This window comes from Capricornis sumatraensis, chromosome 3 (assembly GCF_032405125.1).
Source record: "Capricornis sumatraensis isolate serow.1 chromosome 3, serow.2, whole genome shotgun sequence".
In the NCBI taxonomy this organism is placed as follows: Eukaryota; Metazoa; Chordata; class Mammalia; order Artiodactyla; family Bovidae; genus Capricornis; species Capricornis sumatraensis.
Genome location: NC_091071.1, coordinates 72,466,287 through 72,486,033, shown reverse-complemented (window position 1 = coordinate 72,486,033; position 19,747 = coordinate 72,466,287). Strand labels below are relative to the sequence as shown.

Genomic DNA, 19,747 nt, shown 5'->3' with positions numbered 1-19,747 from the left:
TGCTCCTGTTGGACTTGTTCCCTACCTCTAAAATGTAAGCTCCTGGAGGGAAGAAATTTGTCTTCTGTCTCTTCCCTTGTTGCATCACGAGGCCTAGAACAGTGGCATGCACAAGGCAGGTGCTCGATAAACATCTATAGGATGAATGAGTGTCTCTGCTGTTTATGTTTACATCAGCACAGAGTGATCTCAAAACCTTAATAGCATTTAACTTTTAAGTTTCAAAGGCTATTTCTCAAATTACAGTTGACCTTCAAACAACAGGGATTTGAACTGTGCTGGTCAACTTATATGTGGATATTTTTTCCAACATACCACATGACCACACAGCCTATGGTTGGTTAAATCTGTGGATGTGGAACTGTGTATATAGAGGGCTAGCTATAAAGTTAAAAGTGGATTTTTCTACTTTGTTGGGAGTCAGTGCCCCTAATCCCCACACTGTTCACTACTGTATAAGGAGTGCCCTTGAAGGAATCCAACAATATAGTCTGTGAGTTCTCAAATCAAAAGAAAAACACTAGTATAAACAAATATCCTGTAAACATTTAACAACAAAAAACAATGCACATGAGCAATTAGACATAAACATATGTTTGCTAAAAATAAGCTATATTAAAATTCACTTCCTTTTTTTTGAAAGTATCATTGCTATATCTCATTTTCAGGACACTATTAATAGATCCTTTTACATTAGCCTAGATAGCATATTCAAAAGCAGAGACTTTGCTGACTAAGGTCCGTCTAGTCAAGGCTATGGTTTTTCCTGCGGTCATGTATGGATGTGAGAGTTGGACTGTGAAGAAGGCTGAGCGCCGAAGAATTGATGCTTTTGAACTGTGGTGTTGGAGAAGACTCTTGAGAGTCCCTTGGACTGCAAGGAGATCAGCCCTGGGATTTCTTTGGAAGGAATGATGCTAAAGCTGAAACTCCAGTACTTTGGCCACCTCATGCGAAGAGTTGACTCACTGGAAAAGACTCTGATGCTGGGAGGGATTGGGGGCAGGAGGAGAAGGGGACGACAGAGGATGAGATGGCTGGATGGCATCACTGACTTGATGGACGTGTTTGGGTGAACTCCGGGAGGTGGTGATGACAGGGAGGCCTGGCGTGCTGCGGTTCATGGGGTCACAAAGAGTCAGACACGACTGAGCGACTGAACTGACTGACTGACATTAGCCTTCTCAACAGTTAAATGTTGACTAAAAGGCAGTAGAATCAATGGGATTTGATTGAGCAACTATACCAAAAAATACTAGTTAATTGTTGAAAGTCATTCAGAAAGCAAATAGTTTCTAAGAGATGCCAGAAAGTTCTGTCCTACTTGAACTGTTGAACACATTGATCAGTGTTTTGAATAAAGACACAAAAGATAGGGTCATCAAAATGACAAGTGATGTATATACAAACACTGTCTCTAATAAAGACAGACACACTGACAAGTGAAATGTACAGAAGGCAAGCAATGAGTCAAAATCAACAGGTCCATTATTATACTAACAAATGGTAAGACATACACAGAGTTTAAAAACACAAGTAGCAATTCAAAATTAGATTTGGTAGCACTTCAAATGGAGAAAAAAAAAAAAACCAAGATCAGAGATTTTTTTTTCACCAAATTACACAGCTATTTTAAAAGGTAATGAAAACTTGGGCTGCTTTAGGAGAAATAAGAGTGTGAATTGCAAAAATCACGTGATATAACTACTGTTCCAGTCTGCTTAGCTCCCACTTGAAATCCTGCATTTAAATAGGAGTGCTACATTTACAAGGAACATGGTCAAACGGAGGAGAGTTTAGAGGTCAAAGTTATATGAATTCCTATCCTGCAGAACTTTTTAGAACCTTTAATGTTAATGTTCTTTTTGATTTCCATAAAAAGGGGTGTGTGTGTGTGTGATAGATGGATATGAAACATTGTTTCTTAATTTATTTGAACATGGAACTCTTTCTTCATGGAGAATCTTATAACACTAGTGATCTCAGCCATAAACTCAGGAAAACCACCACCTAGGCCCAATGTTCAACATCACTAATTATTAGAGAAACACAAAACTATAATAAGGTATCACCTCACACCAGTGAGAATGGCCATCATCAAAAAATCTACAAACAATAAATGCTGCAAAAGGGTGTGGAGAAAAGCGGACTCTTTGCACTGCTGGTGGAAATGTAAATTGACACAGCCACAATGGAGAACCGTTTGGAGATTCCTTAAAAAACTAAAAACAGAACTCTTACATGACCCACCAGTCCCACTACTGGACATGTACTTATAGGAAACCATAATGCAGAAAGACATTCACCCCTATGTTCATTTCAGCACTGTTTACAGGAGCTAGGACGTGGAAGCAACCATAATGTCCATCAACAGATAAATAGATAAGGAAGACGTGGTACATATACACAATGGACTGTGACTCAGCCATTAAAAGGAGCGAGTTTGGGTCATTTGTAGAGACGTGGATGGACCTAGAGACTATCATATAGAGTGAAGTAAGTCAGAAAGAGAAAAACAAATTGTGTATATTAATGCATATATATAGAATCTAAAAAACAGTATGAAAGTGAAAGTGAAGTCGCTCAGTGGTATCTGACTCTTCGCAACCCCATGGACTGTAGCCTACCAGGCTCCTCCGTCCATGGGATTTTCCAGACAAGAATACTGGAGTGGGTTGCCATTTCCTTCTCCAGGAGATCTTCCCGACCCAGGGATTGAACCCGGGTCTCCTGCATTGTAGGCAGACGCTTTACCATCTGAGCCACCAGATGAACCTATGTGCAAAACAGAAACGTAGACACAGACGTAGAGAAGTAACAGATGGACACCAAAAGGAGAAGGCGCAGGGTAAGATGAACTGAGAGATCGGGACTGACATGTATACACCACTATGCATGGAGCAGGTAACTAGTGGGACCCTGCTGTATGGTGCAGAGAACTCTACTCAATGATCTGTGCTGACCTAGACCGGAGAGAAATCCAGAAGGGAGGGGACACGCATATACAAATGGCTGACTCACGTGGCTGCACAGCAGAAGCTAGCACAGTGTTGTGATGCAACCATACTCCAATTAAAAAAATGTTTACTAGATGTAGACTAAGTGTCAGTAAGGGTAAGAAACAAGGAGGAGTAGAAGGGGGATACAGAACTGTACCACGAGAAGCGAGGCCAAAACTATTTTGCTGAGGGAGGGTGAAGAGTAAGCCTGGCAACCAACAAACACTTCTCAGAAAAATGAGGGAATGCAGTTGCTCTATACTGTCCTGGTACCTACAGCAATACAGTATTCGCAAGTAAGGCTCAAAATATGCATTTTAACACCCTCTTCAGGAGACTTTTATCCAGAGAGCCTGATAGTTGCTCTAAGGGTCAGAAATAGAGCCCCGAACAGGAAGGTCAGCTAAATCTTCAGGAAGACCACTGCAATTAAAGCTTTTTAGTATCACAGGGATGATGGTGGCAACAAGAGTGAGCTGAAGGATGTACAGCGGCTGGTTAACCCCCAGCAGGGACATCAAAGAAAAGACACCTGCATTCGTCAAGCAGGAGGTCAGATGACTTCCAACACTGCACTTCCAACACCACACGCTCAGGGGGCTAGTCTGAAACCTCCACAGTTTCACTCACCCTTATGTCTCAAAGACAAACACGGAGCCCAGCACAGAATGGCTCTCAGAAATACCGGTGCAATGTGTGAATAAATGAAGTGAAAAATAAAAGCATCTGGCTCCAAAGTCAAATGAAAAGAGAATGGCTATTTCATTTTTTGGAGACTGCTAAATACACCAGTTGTGAATTACAATCAAGGTTACTCACAAATATAAGGAAATAGTCTTGTAATAATTTCACATCTTGACTTGGAAATCAACTCTGAATTAAATCACACCAAGGGTGGCTGTGAGGTTCCCATGGTCAATATGTGAAAATGCACTGCAGATTGTAAACGACTATCAGAAGGACGGGGTGATTGTGGTAATAATAATCCAGCCTGACAGATTAGGATAATTCAGAGGGCTGGAAACTAACCTGGAAAATGAAACCACCTTTTATAGCCACAGGCCTGAAAAAGGTCCATTAGCCATGTGTTCTATTTGTTTAATTGTCAAAGGAGGGCATATTTTAAAACACCTTCAAAAATGTGGTGGTGTTCTAATTGACCTGGTAAGTTAAGCTATTTATAGTTAAGTCTAAGCAAATTTCTTTAGTCATGAGAAACCAAATTCTCAACAAAGAATATACATTATATCGACCCTATATTTAGAAATTCTCAAAATAGAAAGCTTTCTTTCATTAGATACAAAGACTAGACTGTCAGATACCGTATTTGTATCCATTTCCTAGAAGACTCAGGGTTCTTTCAAAATATATCTATCATTTCTCCACAGTGGCTGATCAAACCTGTCACTGAAGAATGTTCTGAACAGGCAACTTGTAGTACAAGCAGGGTTTATTTCTGTCAGAGGCTGACTGCTGAAGTGTGAAAGAAACTCATTAAAAATCTCTTACTGTGAACTTATATTGTTAAAAAGAAAAAAAAAAAAGAAAGAAAAGGGGAAAAGAGAAAAAAAAAAACTCAAGAAAGAAAAAGGAAGGAAAAAAAAAAACTTAATGAAGGGTACACTGAGCCTGCAGATACACTCACATGGTACTTTTCTTTCTTATTCTTGAGGAAACAATTGCAAGAGAGCAATTGGTCCTGGGAATACAGCCCACACTGACTATCCCAGGAAATCAAATAAGATCATTTTATTTTATGCTAATATTATGAAAAGCTAAGAAAGTAGATTAGAATATTGTACTATAGTAAAAATGATGCAAAATAAATAACACTGTTTACCTTAATCTTAAAACGAGGTTTACAGCACAAGAAGCTTCTCTGTAGTCTTCACTAGCGTTGGGTAAGCCCTTTAAAAACAAAACAGCCAACGGTTATAAACTCAGGAAACAAATGCATAAAATCATGATAACCCTTGATTCATAGGAGTCCTTTCTGCCTGGAAATTTCAATACTAGGCCTTTTATTACAGGCCTATTATTTGGGCACATGTAACACCTTTGTGTGAAGGCTGGAATGATGTGTATCTCCCATCACAACTGTGGATCTGAATGTTTCATATAGAAAGCCTCGGGAGGATGGGCCCTGTGAACAACTGGGATACGCTGTAGTAAGTCCAAAGAAGAACGATCAGCCATTTAAAGGGGCACCTTGCAACCTGAGCCATGGACTGCATCTGCTGGGCCTTGGAGGTGCACAAAGGTTGGGCCCTTTAAACTTCAAAGATGCAGAGGAAGAAGGAACCTAGCAGATGACGCCACAGTTTACCTTTCTCACCTAGAGCCTGTTTCCTTGAACACAGATCATCAGTCATGAATGCCTCTACTGAACAGGCCCTTCCTACTCTGTGAATCCCTGGACATGAGCCCTTCCTGTCAGAGTAGAAAAAATAAGGAATTTTTGGTCAAGACTTGGCTCTGCCACTGACCAGCTTTGCAACTGTGGGCAAGTCATTCTGTGAATGTATTTTCTCATTTACTAAACGGGGATAATATCTGCCTTGAAAGTTTCCTGGGAGAACAAATACTATATATGAAAAGGAGTCCAACTACACCATGTTATACAACACTAGGTATCCTGATTCCTTCTTCCATTTCCTTTATTCTTTGCCTTCTGACCCTTTATTATTTCTACGTCTCCTTCTATCATTCAGCCAATCCCTGTAATTTATCTCAAGGTGCTACACTAAGTTGCCTGCTGAGTTGCTTCAGTCGTGTCTGACTCTGTGTGACCCCATGGATGTAGCCCCGCCAGGCTCCTCTGTCCATGGGATTCTCCATGCAAGAACACTGGAGTGGGCTGTCACTCTCCAGGGGAATCTTCCTGACCCCTGACGTGATCGAATCCACGTCTCTTATGTCTCCTGAAACGGCAGGCGAGGTCTTTACTCACAACTAGCACCACCTAGGAAGCTAAGTTGCTTAATACAAAGTAAAGACATAAACTTAACCCTGGTTCCACCTCTAAGCTGTTGTGCAACCATGGATGAGCCACTTGGCCTCTGCAAATCTTTGCTTCCTCATCTGTAAAACAAGGGTCAAAGACTAGATGTCTGACCTGCAACCACGAAAGCCCATCACTCCCTCTCCTACGCATACAGCTATTTCATAACATACAGATCAGGTGGAATAGAAATAAATTTAAATGGAATATGCAGATTTAAGATTTAAGGGGGAAATTTGATCACCAGGCTGGTAATACTTGATAGTATAACCACACTGGGCTTCCCTTGTAGCTCATCTTGTAAAGAATCCACCTGCAATGTAGGATACCTCGGTTCCATTCCAGGTTAGGAAGATCCCCTGGAGAAGGGATAAACTACCCACTCCAGTATTCTTGGACTTCCCTGGCAGCTCCTATGGTGAAGTATCTGACTGCATTGCAAGAGGCCTGGGTTTGATCCCTGGATTGGGAAGATCCCCTGGAGGAAAGCATGGCAACCCACTCCACTATTCTTGCCTGGAAAATCCCATGGATAGAAGAGCCTGGCAGGCTACAGTCGATGGGGTTGCAAAGAGTCAGATATGACTGAGCAACTAAGCACAGCACATAACCTCTTTGAGAGCCGAAGGGCTTACTATTAACTACATGCAAAATCAAAACGGGGGGCCTACACTGAGTTTGCATCCATAGTCCCTACCCTGGATAGCTCAGCATCCTTCATCAGGACCCAACACAACTCATGGCACACAAGTTCTGTCACATAACTTTTAATACGAATTCATTTCACAGTCACTGAACTATTATTTTTACAAGGAAAGTTGTAGAGATAAACTGGCTCATGAAATTCAAGGATAAAAGAATTACAAAAAAGTCATAGAAATCCAACCGGGAGCAAAGAAAGAAAAGTATCAATTAACTATAATGTTTTGTGACTGGAACCTAGTAGAATGGTGAGTCATTTTCTGTCCTTTTCCCATTTCACACAGTACCAGCAATTTTGGAAGCAGTCTGGTAATCAGTTCTTGCCTTTGAACCTATCATTTAAAGGTTGGAGGCCCTGAGAAGCATGGTCATTAGTGACAGTCCTCTATTTTTCCATACCCATTAAAAAAGAGAGTTTACAAGCCCCTGCTCTAGAAGCACTACCCCAATACCATCTATCTTTCTAAAATGCCAGGATTTTTTTTAAAAAATCTGTCTTCAAAGCATCTCAAACGTAAATGACAGGCAGAGAAACGTACCTGTGAGTCCTGCACAGAAAGGGACTGTATCTGCTCGGGGATGCTGCTGGCGTTCACCACCATCTGTTAAGAGACCCACCGTTACAGCACGTTAGGACACCGAAATGGGACATTAAGGTCAGTGTGGTGACATTAAGTCTCAGTTATCAGAGACGAAAATCTTAAATAATTTAAGGAATTTTAAAGCACCATTTCCCGGAGTGTGGTCCTTTGACAACCTTCGTCGGGATCACCAAGGACACTACTTAAAGATTCCTGGGTACCAGCTGGCCTATGATTCAGAATTTCATTGAGACAGGAGAGAATCTGTATCTTTAATAAAGTGCCCAGGTGACACTTATGCTTTTAGAGAACCACTGAGCTTAAGTGAAAAGGCACGGACATTTTAAACTTGATAACAGATCAAGGACCATTTTTTCTTTCTCATTGCACAACTTCATCTCAAGATGAAAGCCCCTTAATGAAAGGATGTTAGGATTTGCACAACTTGCCCCTTTTAATCATTACTTTGAACAATTTATTTGCAGCACTGGATTTCAAAAACTATCTTCCCCAGAAGAGAACCTAGAGTGAGAGATTATATTTTTCCCTCTAAGCTAGAAACCTGACCCCAGTGTGATACTCCAAATATTTCTGCCTCAAGCCCCACTTTTGTGAACTCTGCCCTAGAACACAACTTGAAAGACAAACTGCAAGAGACACAGCATCAACGAAGAATGAAAAATACATATTATTCCCTAAACTCACCATCAATTCTAAAATTATCAGAAGTCATCAGAAATTCTTTGTGCCCGAGTTTTCTAAAGTTTGAACATAAAATTTTTGTATGCTTCTGCAAAGATAACTGCATGTATGTTTCCACAAAAAATAAATGAAGACAATGGCACCCCACTCCAGTACTCTTGCCTGGAAAATCCCATGGATGGAGGAGCCTGGTAGGCTGCAGTCCATGGGGTCGCTGAGGGTCGGACACGACTGAGTGACTTCACTTTCACTTTTCACTTTCATGCATTGGAGAAGGAAATGGCAGCCCACTCCAGTGTTCTTGCCTGGAGAATCCCTAGGACGAGGAGCCTGGTGGGCTGCTGTCTAAGGGGTCGCACAGAGTCGGACACGACTGAAGCGACTTAGCAGGTAGCAGCAATGAAGAAATAGGCGGAAGTGCAACTGCATCTGCAATTTACTTTGAATTGCGTCCAAAACCAAAGATGGACCAACAGATGAACAGACAACTGTGAGATGAAGCAAGTATGGTAATGGCAGAATTGAGGTAATTGCTGGGTAGATGTTCACTATAAAATGCTTTTAATGTTGTCATATTTTGGAAATTTTTCACAGAAAAATGTTGGGGTGAAATGATTATATTAGAAGAACAAATAACCTATATTTACTAACCAGCCAGAGGACCTTCCCCCACCCCAAATGATTTCTTGTAAAGAATTTTCCAGACTGATTCCACAATCTTCTTTATCTTTAAATTAAAAAAAATATATACTTATTGAAGCAGAGTTGATTTACAATGTTGTGTTGCTTTCTGGTATACAGCAAAGTGACTCAGTTATACATATGTATTCTTTTTAATATTCTTCTCCATTATGGTTTATTACAGGATACTGAATACAGTTCCCTGTGCTACACAGTGGGATCTTGTTCATCTATTATATACTAGTGTGCATCTGCTAATCCCAAATTCCTAACTTAACACCCCCCCCCAATTTTAGTAATTATAAATTTGTTTTCTATGTCTGTGAGTCTGTATCTGTTTTGTAAATAAGTTCTTCTTCTTTTTTTTTAATGTTTTGGTTTTTGGTCCCAAGGCATGTGGGATCTTAGCTTCTTGACTGGGGATTGAACACTCACCCCCTGCATTGGAAGGCAAAGTCTGAACCACTGGACTCCCAGGGAAGCCCAGTAAAAAAAAGTTCATTCTTAGTTAAGGTTTGAGATACAACCAAAAGCCACATGAGCACCTACAGAATATTCTACCTTTAGTCAAAGAAGGTTTGTAATCTGGAAAATTCTTAATGGCATTTACTACAGGTGACAACTTCTCTTGTCCCTGGGGAGGTCCATCTCCTGCCTTGATCCTTACTCCTGGACCATCAGGAGCACAGAGAACTACTTAGCTGGGGGCTGGAACCCCATGCATACCACATAGCCTCACTGTGTAGGTATAACCCTGCATTTGAGAAAAAACCCAGTCTCCAGCCCCCACTGGTAGACGAAGTGTGCAGAGACGTACAGGAGAGGTGGAGAGAGGGTGTCCCTGCACAAAATCTCTTCCTTGACAGCCGACCAGCTCTAGGCTGCTAGAGCTCACCACCACAGATCCCATTCTATTAGTTTACGGCATGACTTCTGGGTATACATTTTCAAATGTCAAAACTTACAAGAAAGCTAACACATTAAGCAGCTGTCATTCATTAACAGTAAAATATATATTTGTCTATTGCGCTTTTTCTTTTTTGCTTTTAAACAGTTTGCTATTAAGGTGGACGCTTGAGAAAATGAGGGTTTTTACAGGAAGAGGAAAGAAAAATAATAGATTAATACTGGACACAGCCCTGGAGCCAGGCCTCTGGGACTGAATGAAAGAGGAAAAGATCTTGGAATGGAGAGAAAAAAGTGACAACATCCATTTTTCTCATTTTTCATAACGCTCTGTCTAGTCTTCTCATTTTCTGTATAGCTAAATGCAATGTGTTATCCTGGATTGGATCCTGAGACAGAAAAGGGATGTCCGTGGATAAACCAGTGAAATTCAAATAAAATCTGAGATTTAGCAGACGATAACGCAGCAATGACATGACTCAGCGACTAGACGACGACAAACGAAAGATCACTGATGATCTTTAGTTGTGACAAGCGTACCGAGGCTACGAAAGAAATTAACAGTGAAAGAGCACAGAGGAGGGATGGAGGAGAACTCCAAACTACCTCTGCAAATTTTCTGTAAACCTAAAATCACTCCAAAGCAAAAGGTTTCTTTCCAGAAATACAGAAGACTAATTTTAGCCACAACTAGTTAGAAGGCCAGTCGCCTGCAAAAAGAACACCTTTTAGGAAGTGATGTCATAAAAACATCAAGTTAAAGCCAGCTGTGATGACTACGGCTTGGTGCAATCAATTTGGAGGGAGAAATCAAATCTTGGCCTCCAACGATAAATGGATATAAGACAAACAACATGAGAGCTGACAGGCTTTTGGAAAATGCAATGTCATCAGAAGTAATTTTAAAAAGCTAAAGGTGGTTTTAACAATCATCCAGCGATGCAATGAATTTAGCTTTTACATGGTATCTAAGGTGTGGTGCAATTCACTTACCCTAAATCCACACCAAATGTATTTTCTTTTCAGAACGAAATATCAGAGTTTGGAAACAATGAACCTAGCCTAGACTCTCTGACGAAATTCTTCAATATACCTGCTATGGGCCCTACAGAGCTTCTGTCATCAAATCTGCCCACTTGGCATCATTGCTTTCAATTATTAAGGAACAAGGACAACTTTCCCAAAGGGATTTCTGAAGTGTCACAGTTGTTTGGGAGGAGGGAGGCTTGTTTGAGACTTCTAGTAATTAGGCAGATATTGAAAACAAATCTTCAGGGACGTGGAGCATACCACCTTCCTGGATTCCAGTCTGGACTTCTGAATTTAGAGCAGCAGGTGCGTTTTTCCTAGTCAATGGTCCTTGATCCTAGTTAGCCACATGTCAGAATCATGTGAGCATTTTTTTATCAATCAGAATTGCCCCGGACATCACTCCAAACCAGCAAATCGTAATTTGATTTGCTGGGTCTAGGGATCTGCATTTTTAAAGCTCTCAGTTTTTCTGATATGGAGCCAGGATTGCAAATCATGTTTTCATGTCACCTAACATATGAATTATTTACTTACTACAAATTAATAATTAATAGTAGGTGACTAAAACTTTGCAAGGCTACTTCTAAAAAACCAAGTTAGGGACACACCAGGACCAATTTCTCACTGAGTTTGGCTATGAATCTCAATAGATAAGTGGTGTAACTCTGCAGCTTGACAGTTTACACCAGAATGTCTCATCTCCAAATACAGCCCAGTACCTGGCACAGCTACCCAATGTCCCTCTGACAAATACCCCACCCTGGCCTTCTCGATTTTCTCCAACTAATGCTATTAATACAAAAACTGGACATTCTGTCCTATGCTTCCCGGGAAGCCAAAGAGTCCCTCACAAAACCAGCATTTCTAAAACGCCCCTCATCTACTAGAGCATCTCAATCTAAACAGGGAACTACTAAGGTTACTTTTTCTAAACTTCAGCTGGATTATAAAACATCTTCTGTCCCTTCCTCCTTTTCTCATCTATTCATAAATATGATAGAAGTATTCAGACATTTGTTTAATGTCTGATTTTCAGTACATGGGTATCTATGTCACCAGCAAAAATGTACAACATACTTACTAGATGCTAAGGGAAGACAAATGTGAATAAAATACCATCCCAGTCACCCAGTGACTTACAGTCAAGTAAACAACTCAACTACAATATAAGTGATGAGTATTACTGAAAAGCTTATTAACATGTAAACACAGCGGCATTTCAATGTACCATTTAGTACAGGCTAAGCATTTTCTCTCTAAAAGATGTTTAAAGGTAAATGGTACACAGTCTGAGACTGTATATAGCTTTTTTTGTTCCAGTTTTATTGATGTATAGATGACAAGATATTTAGCATGACACAGCTTTTGATAATAGCAGCTATAAAAATCCAAAGTCAGCAGATTCTATCACAATTCTATGTACTTATGCTTTATTTCTATGTGCACCCCTCAAAATGCATACACAAAAATGTTAATGGAATATAGTCTATAATAGCAACCTCAATGTTCTCACCAAGAAAGAAATGGTTAAATAAACCACTGTGATATGGAATACCCCTCCGCAGTTAAAAATAAAAAGGCAACTCTATAGCAAGTATTGTGGAAAGATTTCCAAGGTATAAGGCAAGATGCAAAATTTTATAGTTTTTATGATCTTAATGTTTTTAAAATGATATGCTAGATTTCTTTACATACACTTTTTTATGTGAACAAACAAGAAAAGGTCTGGAAGAAAACAGTGCAAACTGATAACCTCTGGAAAGACAGGACAGTCACAAGGGGTCTGAGGGGCAGCAAGATAAAATGGTCTTTTAGAGTTATTTCTCTTTAATTCTCCCATACCTTTTACAAGTCTTTATGTCCCTCTCAATAAGGCCTACCCAGACCCACATATTTAAAATTATAAACTCCGACCATACGAAACCTCACCCTCTACGCTATTCGATTTTTCCCCATTACTCCTATTCCATTGTAACAAACCACATAACTGACTTATGACCATTCCTGGATATCATTTATCTACTCCCACCAGAATGGAGGCTTCACAAGAACTCTGATTTCCTCACTGATGTATCCCCAGTGCCTACTAAAACAGTGCACATCATAGGCTCATTACACATATTTACATATATTATTTCTATTATATAATTTACTTATATTTGTTGAATATATTCAACAATTTTCATTTCCTTTATAACAGATTAAAAAATAGCTTTTGCTTCACATCCAAAAAGCAATTTGGTGTGACTGGCAAATCACGGGGCTACTTTAATTAAAAGCTGAAAGGACACAGGAACCATCACTGGAGAGAATGAACACAGCACATGATACTGAAATGTTAGCCCTGCCAAAAGCAAATAAACCACCAAAAAGAAACAAACAAAAATGGTGGAAGTTGTGTAACAGCAGGTGGAGCTGGTGATGTCTGAAGTTTGGCAGGAGTCATCCAAACTAATGTATACTTTCACAGAAATAAGCCTATCTATATACTTCCTTAATTATGCCCAAGTTGCCAGTATGGGCACAGGTGCCACTGGGAAATCAAAGGAGTCTAGATAGAGTGAAGTGCCCAAGACTTCAAATCCCACTCAAGAAGGTTGACAAGGGTGCTTAATGACAAACTGACAGTGTGCCATACACCGCTCTCTTTCCTGGCTATGAAGACAGTACACTTGCCAGAAAGATACTGCTAGTATTCAAATAACAGATCAGTTTTCAGAGCAGTTTCAACAAGCACGCAGTAAGATATCCTCAAAGTAAACTTAACAAATCCTCATGAAGAAAGAAATGCTAGATTTCTAGATAGTCTATCTAGATAGATCTCTAGATAGCACGCATCTGTCTGTACTAGAAAGTCATGGCCACAGTGGATACCACCCAAAGAAGATGTCCTGCAGTGAGCCAAGAACGAATGATGTTTGAGTCAAGAATGCTATCGAATCAAGTTACTGGGCTCTATTTCTAGGGAGAACTGACACATCTTGTTTAGAGACACTCTTGGATGAAAAACCTTGATCGGCACTTCACTCTGGATAAAACAGAAAAGTGGGCAAGAAGAAGGCAAAGTTCATGACAACAGATTAAGGTCATTCCAAAACCATGGCCGCATACGTGTGTGGCCACTGTGTCCTTCTGTGGGACTCACCACCATCCATGTAACTTGCTTGATCAAAGCTTACATTCTATGTAAAACAGGGTAATCCATATGATAAATAAAGGGGGGAACAGGATCTGAAGGAGAGCTACCAACAGGAGGCAGGCCCGTCAATGAGACATGAGAAGGAAAGAGAATAGAGGGAGGGAAGATGACAGGGGGAGAATGGCTTGTGACTCTGATGTTCTCCTCTTAGATGGCCCATCTGGTTATTTCCACTTAAAGCACAATGATAAGATTTACTCCTTTTAATTAAAAGGAAATGTCTGCTAGATTTAAAGAGCTGGAATGGATATCATGTGTAACCCAAAGTCTTCAGTTTTCTTACTGAGAATATATTAATCACTAGCTTTGTAAATATTTGGAGCTATTTAAATGTGCTCAAACGTCCTCTTAAGAGAATTAGCAAGTTCTTTGAACTACAGTCATCATTAGTCATTAGGATAATTAACCAGAGGAAGTAAAGTTAATCAAAAGATAACCAGTTCTCAAAGGGAAGAGGATAAAAGAGTGTGTATTGCTTACTAAGTTGCCCAGAAGATTTAAAAATCAAGACCAACAAATTCAACCTAGAGTTTCTAACCATCTGAATATTTTGCTTTATGGTAAACCAAAAATCAAGCAGAAATTTTCCTGTATGCCTACTCTGTTTTCTAAGTGACATAAGAATTTAAGATTAAGTGAGCAACTAATTTGTGCTAAGAACTCCTCCACTGAGTGCTTTATTACATGATTTTATCAGTCTCACAGCAATTCTATAAGTACTGTTTGACAGAGGAAGAAGCCGAGGTTCAGAGAGTAAAGCAATCTGCCCCAGTATACACAGTGCCAAAGTTTTGGATTGGCCAAACTATTCTTTTGGATTTTCCATAAGATGTTATGGAAAAACCTGAATGAAGTTTTGGCCAACCCAATAAGTCAGAAGGCATGAAGATCTGCCAAGTTTACGTGCCTCTTTTTTTTCCTACACCACAAAAACAAAATTCTGAAGGTTCTTCCCCAACAGCTCAGACTCTAATACTGGCAGGCAGAGGTGAAGGGGAGAGAGGAGGCAAAGAACTAAATAAGCAACCACACTCACCTCTGGATTTTCTTCTTTTACTCTTCGTGACTGTAAAACAAATACATATTCATTAATACACACCTCAAAAAACCACAGAAATAAAGTTGACCCAAGTCAGCTAACCATCATCAAAGTGATCTACCTTTTCTTGAGAAAAGGCTGCTTTCCCTTCTTCACTTTTCTCATCCATCTCGTCGTCGCTCCACTCCCAGTCACCGTCTTCGGTTTTATGAAGGTGACCACTTGACCCTGGAACTCGTCTCACCTGGATCAAAAGAAATCCACTCAAAGCTTCACCAGTCGAAAGTGAACAGTGCTTGCGAGTGCTGCCACTTGAGTCACAAAGCATACACCTACCCTGAAAATAACCTGAGTGGTTATGAATTCAGGAGTAACTAGCAAGGATTGCCCCAAAAGCCACCCACAGCCACCCACACGCATCCTCTATCCAAAGATACTGTTTCTTGAAATGAGTTACTAAACGTGTGTAGAACAAAATGTTTTGGAAGAGTACCACACATGTCAGCCATGAAGGATCAAACCCTTTTTTCACTCGGGCTTCAGTTCATATTTTATGAATCACTACACAGGAAAGGCCACAAGGGAGGTTTCAAAATTGCTTAAGGAAATGCATGCGTGTAAGCGACAGACTGTTGATTAAGAGAAGGTGAGGGACCTGGGCAGCTGCTAGCCTAAGGCACCTGCCATCCACAGCCTACATCACAAAAGCAAGTACCCCTCTATTGCCACTGTGCTCTTTTTCAGCATCTGACATCATGCCTGTTTTCCCAGGATTCTGCTCAACCCACTTGAGCAAAACAAAACAGTATTATTCTTAACACACCTTATAGCCCTTTTGAGGCCTGTGAGATTGCTAGGAACACAGCAAGATAATCAGCAACTAAGTCAGATGATTTTAATAGATAATAATCTATTATATCTATAAAAACTAGATAGCAATTAGCTCAAAAAATAAAGATGTGGTCCATGCGGGTATGCTTTCCTAGTGTCTCTGTGTCTGAAAAGGCAAAACTTTTAAAATAAGAGGATGACTGAGAATAATGAGCCTCTGACCAAAGTAATTTGCTTTAAAAAAACAGACTCAGATGTGTTTAAACTAAGCAATGTAGCAAGTGAACATAACAACCTGTGGTCCATCAGTTCAGAGAAGCCACAAGGGGAAAAAAAAAAAAAAAAAAAACTTTGGAGACTATCTAGTCAAACCCCCTCATTTCACAGATGGGAGAACAAAGGCCCAGAAGTGACCCAAGATCACACAGGTATAAGGACAAAATGAAAAGGCCCATTCAAATTCAAGTCTTTCTATGCCATTGAATAGTAACTGTGAAAAAGCAGCCGTCTAAAAATGTCCTTGGAAGACTTTGAAAGAGTATGACGTGAGGAAAGACTGTTTTCCATACTAGAAACTATTCACTTATATGGTGGGAAGTTCATGAGTCCCACGGGAAATAGCACAGACTTCAGATGTAAAGCAAGCATTTACACGCATTGGATCAACGTGAAGTCATAAACAACACAGACTTGGGGTTGGGTTCGATTTGAAGGCATTACCAGGTGGATCCTGTACAAACAAGCCTGATCACTTTGTCTTGAGCTAAAACATGGAAACGAAAAACTACCAAAAGGTTCTTACTCATCATCACAAACGGTTATGCTCAATTTTTTTTTTTTAAAGTTTTATCCACTTGAAAAAATTTTTTTCTAACTAATTCACCTTCAAAACACTTAGCACTTAGTAAAACTCCTTCTGTGCTTGGCATATATATTTTTCCACTTGCGTTCTGAGTCACTGGGAAGACCTATTTAATGATAGTGATTTTAACGATGCTCATAGATGTTGGCAACGTACTGCAGAAAAGATGCTGAAATGCACTTCAGGATTTTTCAAACAGATTGCTCATTTTAAAGCTATATCAAAGAAAGGGATAACAAGAAAATTTTCTGTTGACATATACAGTAAAATTAATTGTTTTCTTAGCAACACTAATCATGATGAGAGCAACAGAGGGAAATCTGTTAATGACTACATTAAAAGAAAGCATTTAAAGCCACATCTACTACAAAACATACCGTTAACTAAGAAGTGAGAAAACAAGTAAAACTGTGGATCATAAACAGAAAAATACTCTACCTTCATTCAGACTGTAAAACCCAAGTACGGTTGACAATTACTAACATTCATGTGCTCGTTTAAAAGAGCATACCACGGAAATCTCTCTGAAAGCGAGACAGTGCAGCTTCCCACCCTAAAATTCAGTGGATGTTCTTTTCCCTCTCATTCTACATTTAGAAAATCTGTCCGTTTTGTTTCTGCAAGAGGCATCCAACTACAGACAATAAAATGGCCAGCTTCTATTTCATTTTAGAACCCTGTCTCCCTTCTCTTGGTTTTATTTGCTGGAAGAGAGAAAGATAAAGCAAAATGTCTAGGATTATAGCCTCGGATATTGAAAGAAATGGTGGCGTTGGCCTTTAAGCAATAAACAGTGACTAAACAAATGGAATGTAGAAATTAGGACAGAGAACAATTAAAAAAATCTACGTAGCATAAAATGTTCGTGTAAGTGTAGCAAGAATAAGAACGCAAATGTATTCCTGAAGGATGTTATCTTGGTTTACTGGAAAGGAAAAAACTCGCAGCATAATTTGAAACCCAGGTTTCATGGTGTAGTTATATGACACTGACCTCTACGGAAGAGACCAGAAAGCAATTTTACAAAGTTACATCCTTATAGGGAGTCTGTAAGGATGACAGGGAACTTGGAGGTCTTAGAGGTCTTAGAGCTAAGGCAACTAAGTTTCACATGGTTTAAACAAATAGTTTTTGTTTCTTTTTTAATTTATTACAGAACTGAAGAATAATCTACAAAACAGATGCTTCAAAAAATAAAATGTGTAAAAGCTTCTATCTTGCCCCATTCCTTACAATGATGAAAATGGAGGTTACTCACCTCTAGAACAATGCTTGCATGCCAGTTACATCGTTCTTATTCTATTAAACAGCCCACTCACTTAGTAAAGCCAAGAGGTGACTGAATGAATTTTTTCCTCTGTCAGAGGTTTAAAAAACAACCCAATGATTTTCAGAGATATGAGCTCAATTTAAGTCATAGCTAGAGGTATTCATAAGCTCACAAATTCCTCAGGTCAGAGCTGGCAACGGCGAGGTTAGACAAGCCTTTACATGCAATAACATTCATTCCCCAAACTGGGAATAAAATACAATCGAGCAGTTCTATTTATACCACACCTCTGGGAAGGAAAGTGATATTATTTTCTCTTTCTCGAAACAGAATTTTTATGAAAATCCATTAAAGAAATGAAGTTATAATTCCCACACACAAAAGAAGAAGTCAGGCTCCACCAGACGGAGGGAATAAGAGTGTGGTTCCCAGGCCAGTTCTTGTGGCCATGGGGTCGGGTGTCAGAAGCAGAGCTAGGACAGATTGGCTAGGGAGACGGAATGGCAGCAACAAGGGAAACAGTCCCTGGAGCCGCCTGACTCATCTTGCCAGGCTTGCCGCTCAGAACAGGAGCTTTCTATAAATACCAGGACCCAGGACCTCCATACAGTATCTCAGGTCGCCACCTGGTCCCAGACATAAAAACAGGAGAAAGCATGTGTACAGGAGCATACAGGAAAGCCAGCGGAAGCACTTTCTGCACAAGGTGTTAAATGTTAGAAATGGAGGTATGTTTCTCTAACAAACTCCTGAATAAAGGATGAACGTGACCCAAAGAATCACAGTTTATTCAAGTTTGTGTTAGTTTTGCATGCTCTTTCTTCCAAGACACTGGCCAGCTGCTTACGGTGCCACAGCGACTCTTCCAGGAGTGGGATTTGGGGATCTCCTTGGAATGATTTTCCTGCCCCTGGAAATTGTGTATTCCACTTCCCCTTTACTGGCTGGACAAACTGCCTGCCCCACTGCAGCCTGAACCCAAGAACTCATCTCACATCCACACACTGAGAACACTCTGGGCATGGCAGAAAGCAACACTCAGTAACTTTTCTCTGACCAGGCATTCTACTAACCAGACATAGAAAACATGCTTCTAATCAACTTACTTATAATGTCCCTGAGGCAAGGCCAAGCAAACAAAAAAGCCTTCCAAATCATCAAAATTAAACTCACCAAGTTTTCAGTAGTAAATAGTTTACTGTCCCCACAGCTTATACTCCGACATTTCCCCTGTGCCCACCAGCTCTCCGGCACCTCCATCCCACGCCTACTGCCTGGCCTCCCTGTGCTCTCCGCCTCTCCCATCAGTCCCTCCTGGCTTCTCCCCTATCAGGGAAAGCCTGGAGGCCACAGCTGACGCTCTTGATGCTGCATGTATCAGCCCCCCATGTCCCCGTGCCCGCTCCCGGCCAGCACACACCTGGAAGAAAGCTGTGGGTTCAGCCTGAGCCAAGGGCTGAAGGAGCGGAGGCACTCTGCCTGGAGCCATCACAGGTGGTCAGTGGCACTCCTAGCTGACACAGCAGTCCAGCTGCAACCTTGCCCCTCGTCCCCAGACGAACAGTAACAGCATCATCTAGAAAGGCTGAATCTTGGGCCCCACCCCAGACCCACTAAATCAGAATCTTCCTTTTTGCAAACTCTCGGGTGACTGACAAGGTCACTCAGGTTAAAGAAGCACCTTGCCCACTGTTGGTGTCTCCAGCCCATGATACCAGCTGTTACACATATAACAAAAGGGACTGTGCACTTGAAACATATTAACCAATTTAAGTCGACTCCCAGGTGTAAAGAATCTGCCTGCCAGTGCAGGGGACTCGGGTTCAATCCCTGTGTCAAGAATATGCCCTGGAGAAGGAAATGGCAACCCATGCCGCTATTTTTGCCTGGAGAATCCCATGGAGAGAGGAGCCTGGTGGGCTTCAGTCCACAGGGTCGCAAA

At 40.6% G+C, this 19,747-nt stretch overlaps 1 protein-coding gene across 2 annotated transcripts in view; it reads right to left on the bottom strand.

Annotated features, from left to right (window-relative positions):
* Positions 1-19,747, bottom strand: part of STK39 (serine/threonine kinase 39) — a 316,468-nt gene that overhangs the window by 117,865 nt on the left and 178,856 nt on the right. The window contains exons 11-14 of one of the 2 annotated variants that reach the window (XM_068968272.1): positions 14,964-15,086; positions 14,840-14,869; positions 7,242-7,304; positions 4,840-4,907 (exon numbers count right to left, since the gene is read on the bottom strand). In XM_068968272.1, coding sequence (XP_068824373.1) covers positions 4,840-4,907; positions 7,242-7,304; positions 14,840-14,869; positions 14,964-15,086 — 284 coding nt within the window. The remainder of the gene's footprint in view (positions 1-4,839; positions 4,908-7,241; positions 7,305-14,839; positions 14,870-14,963; positions 15,087-19,747) is intronic. The other variant, XM_068968273.1, reaches the window with a different exon arrangement.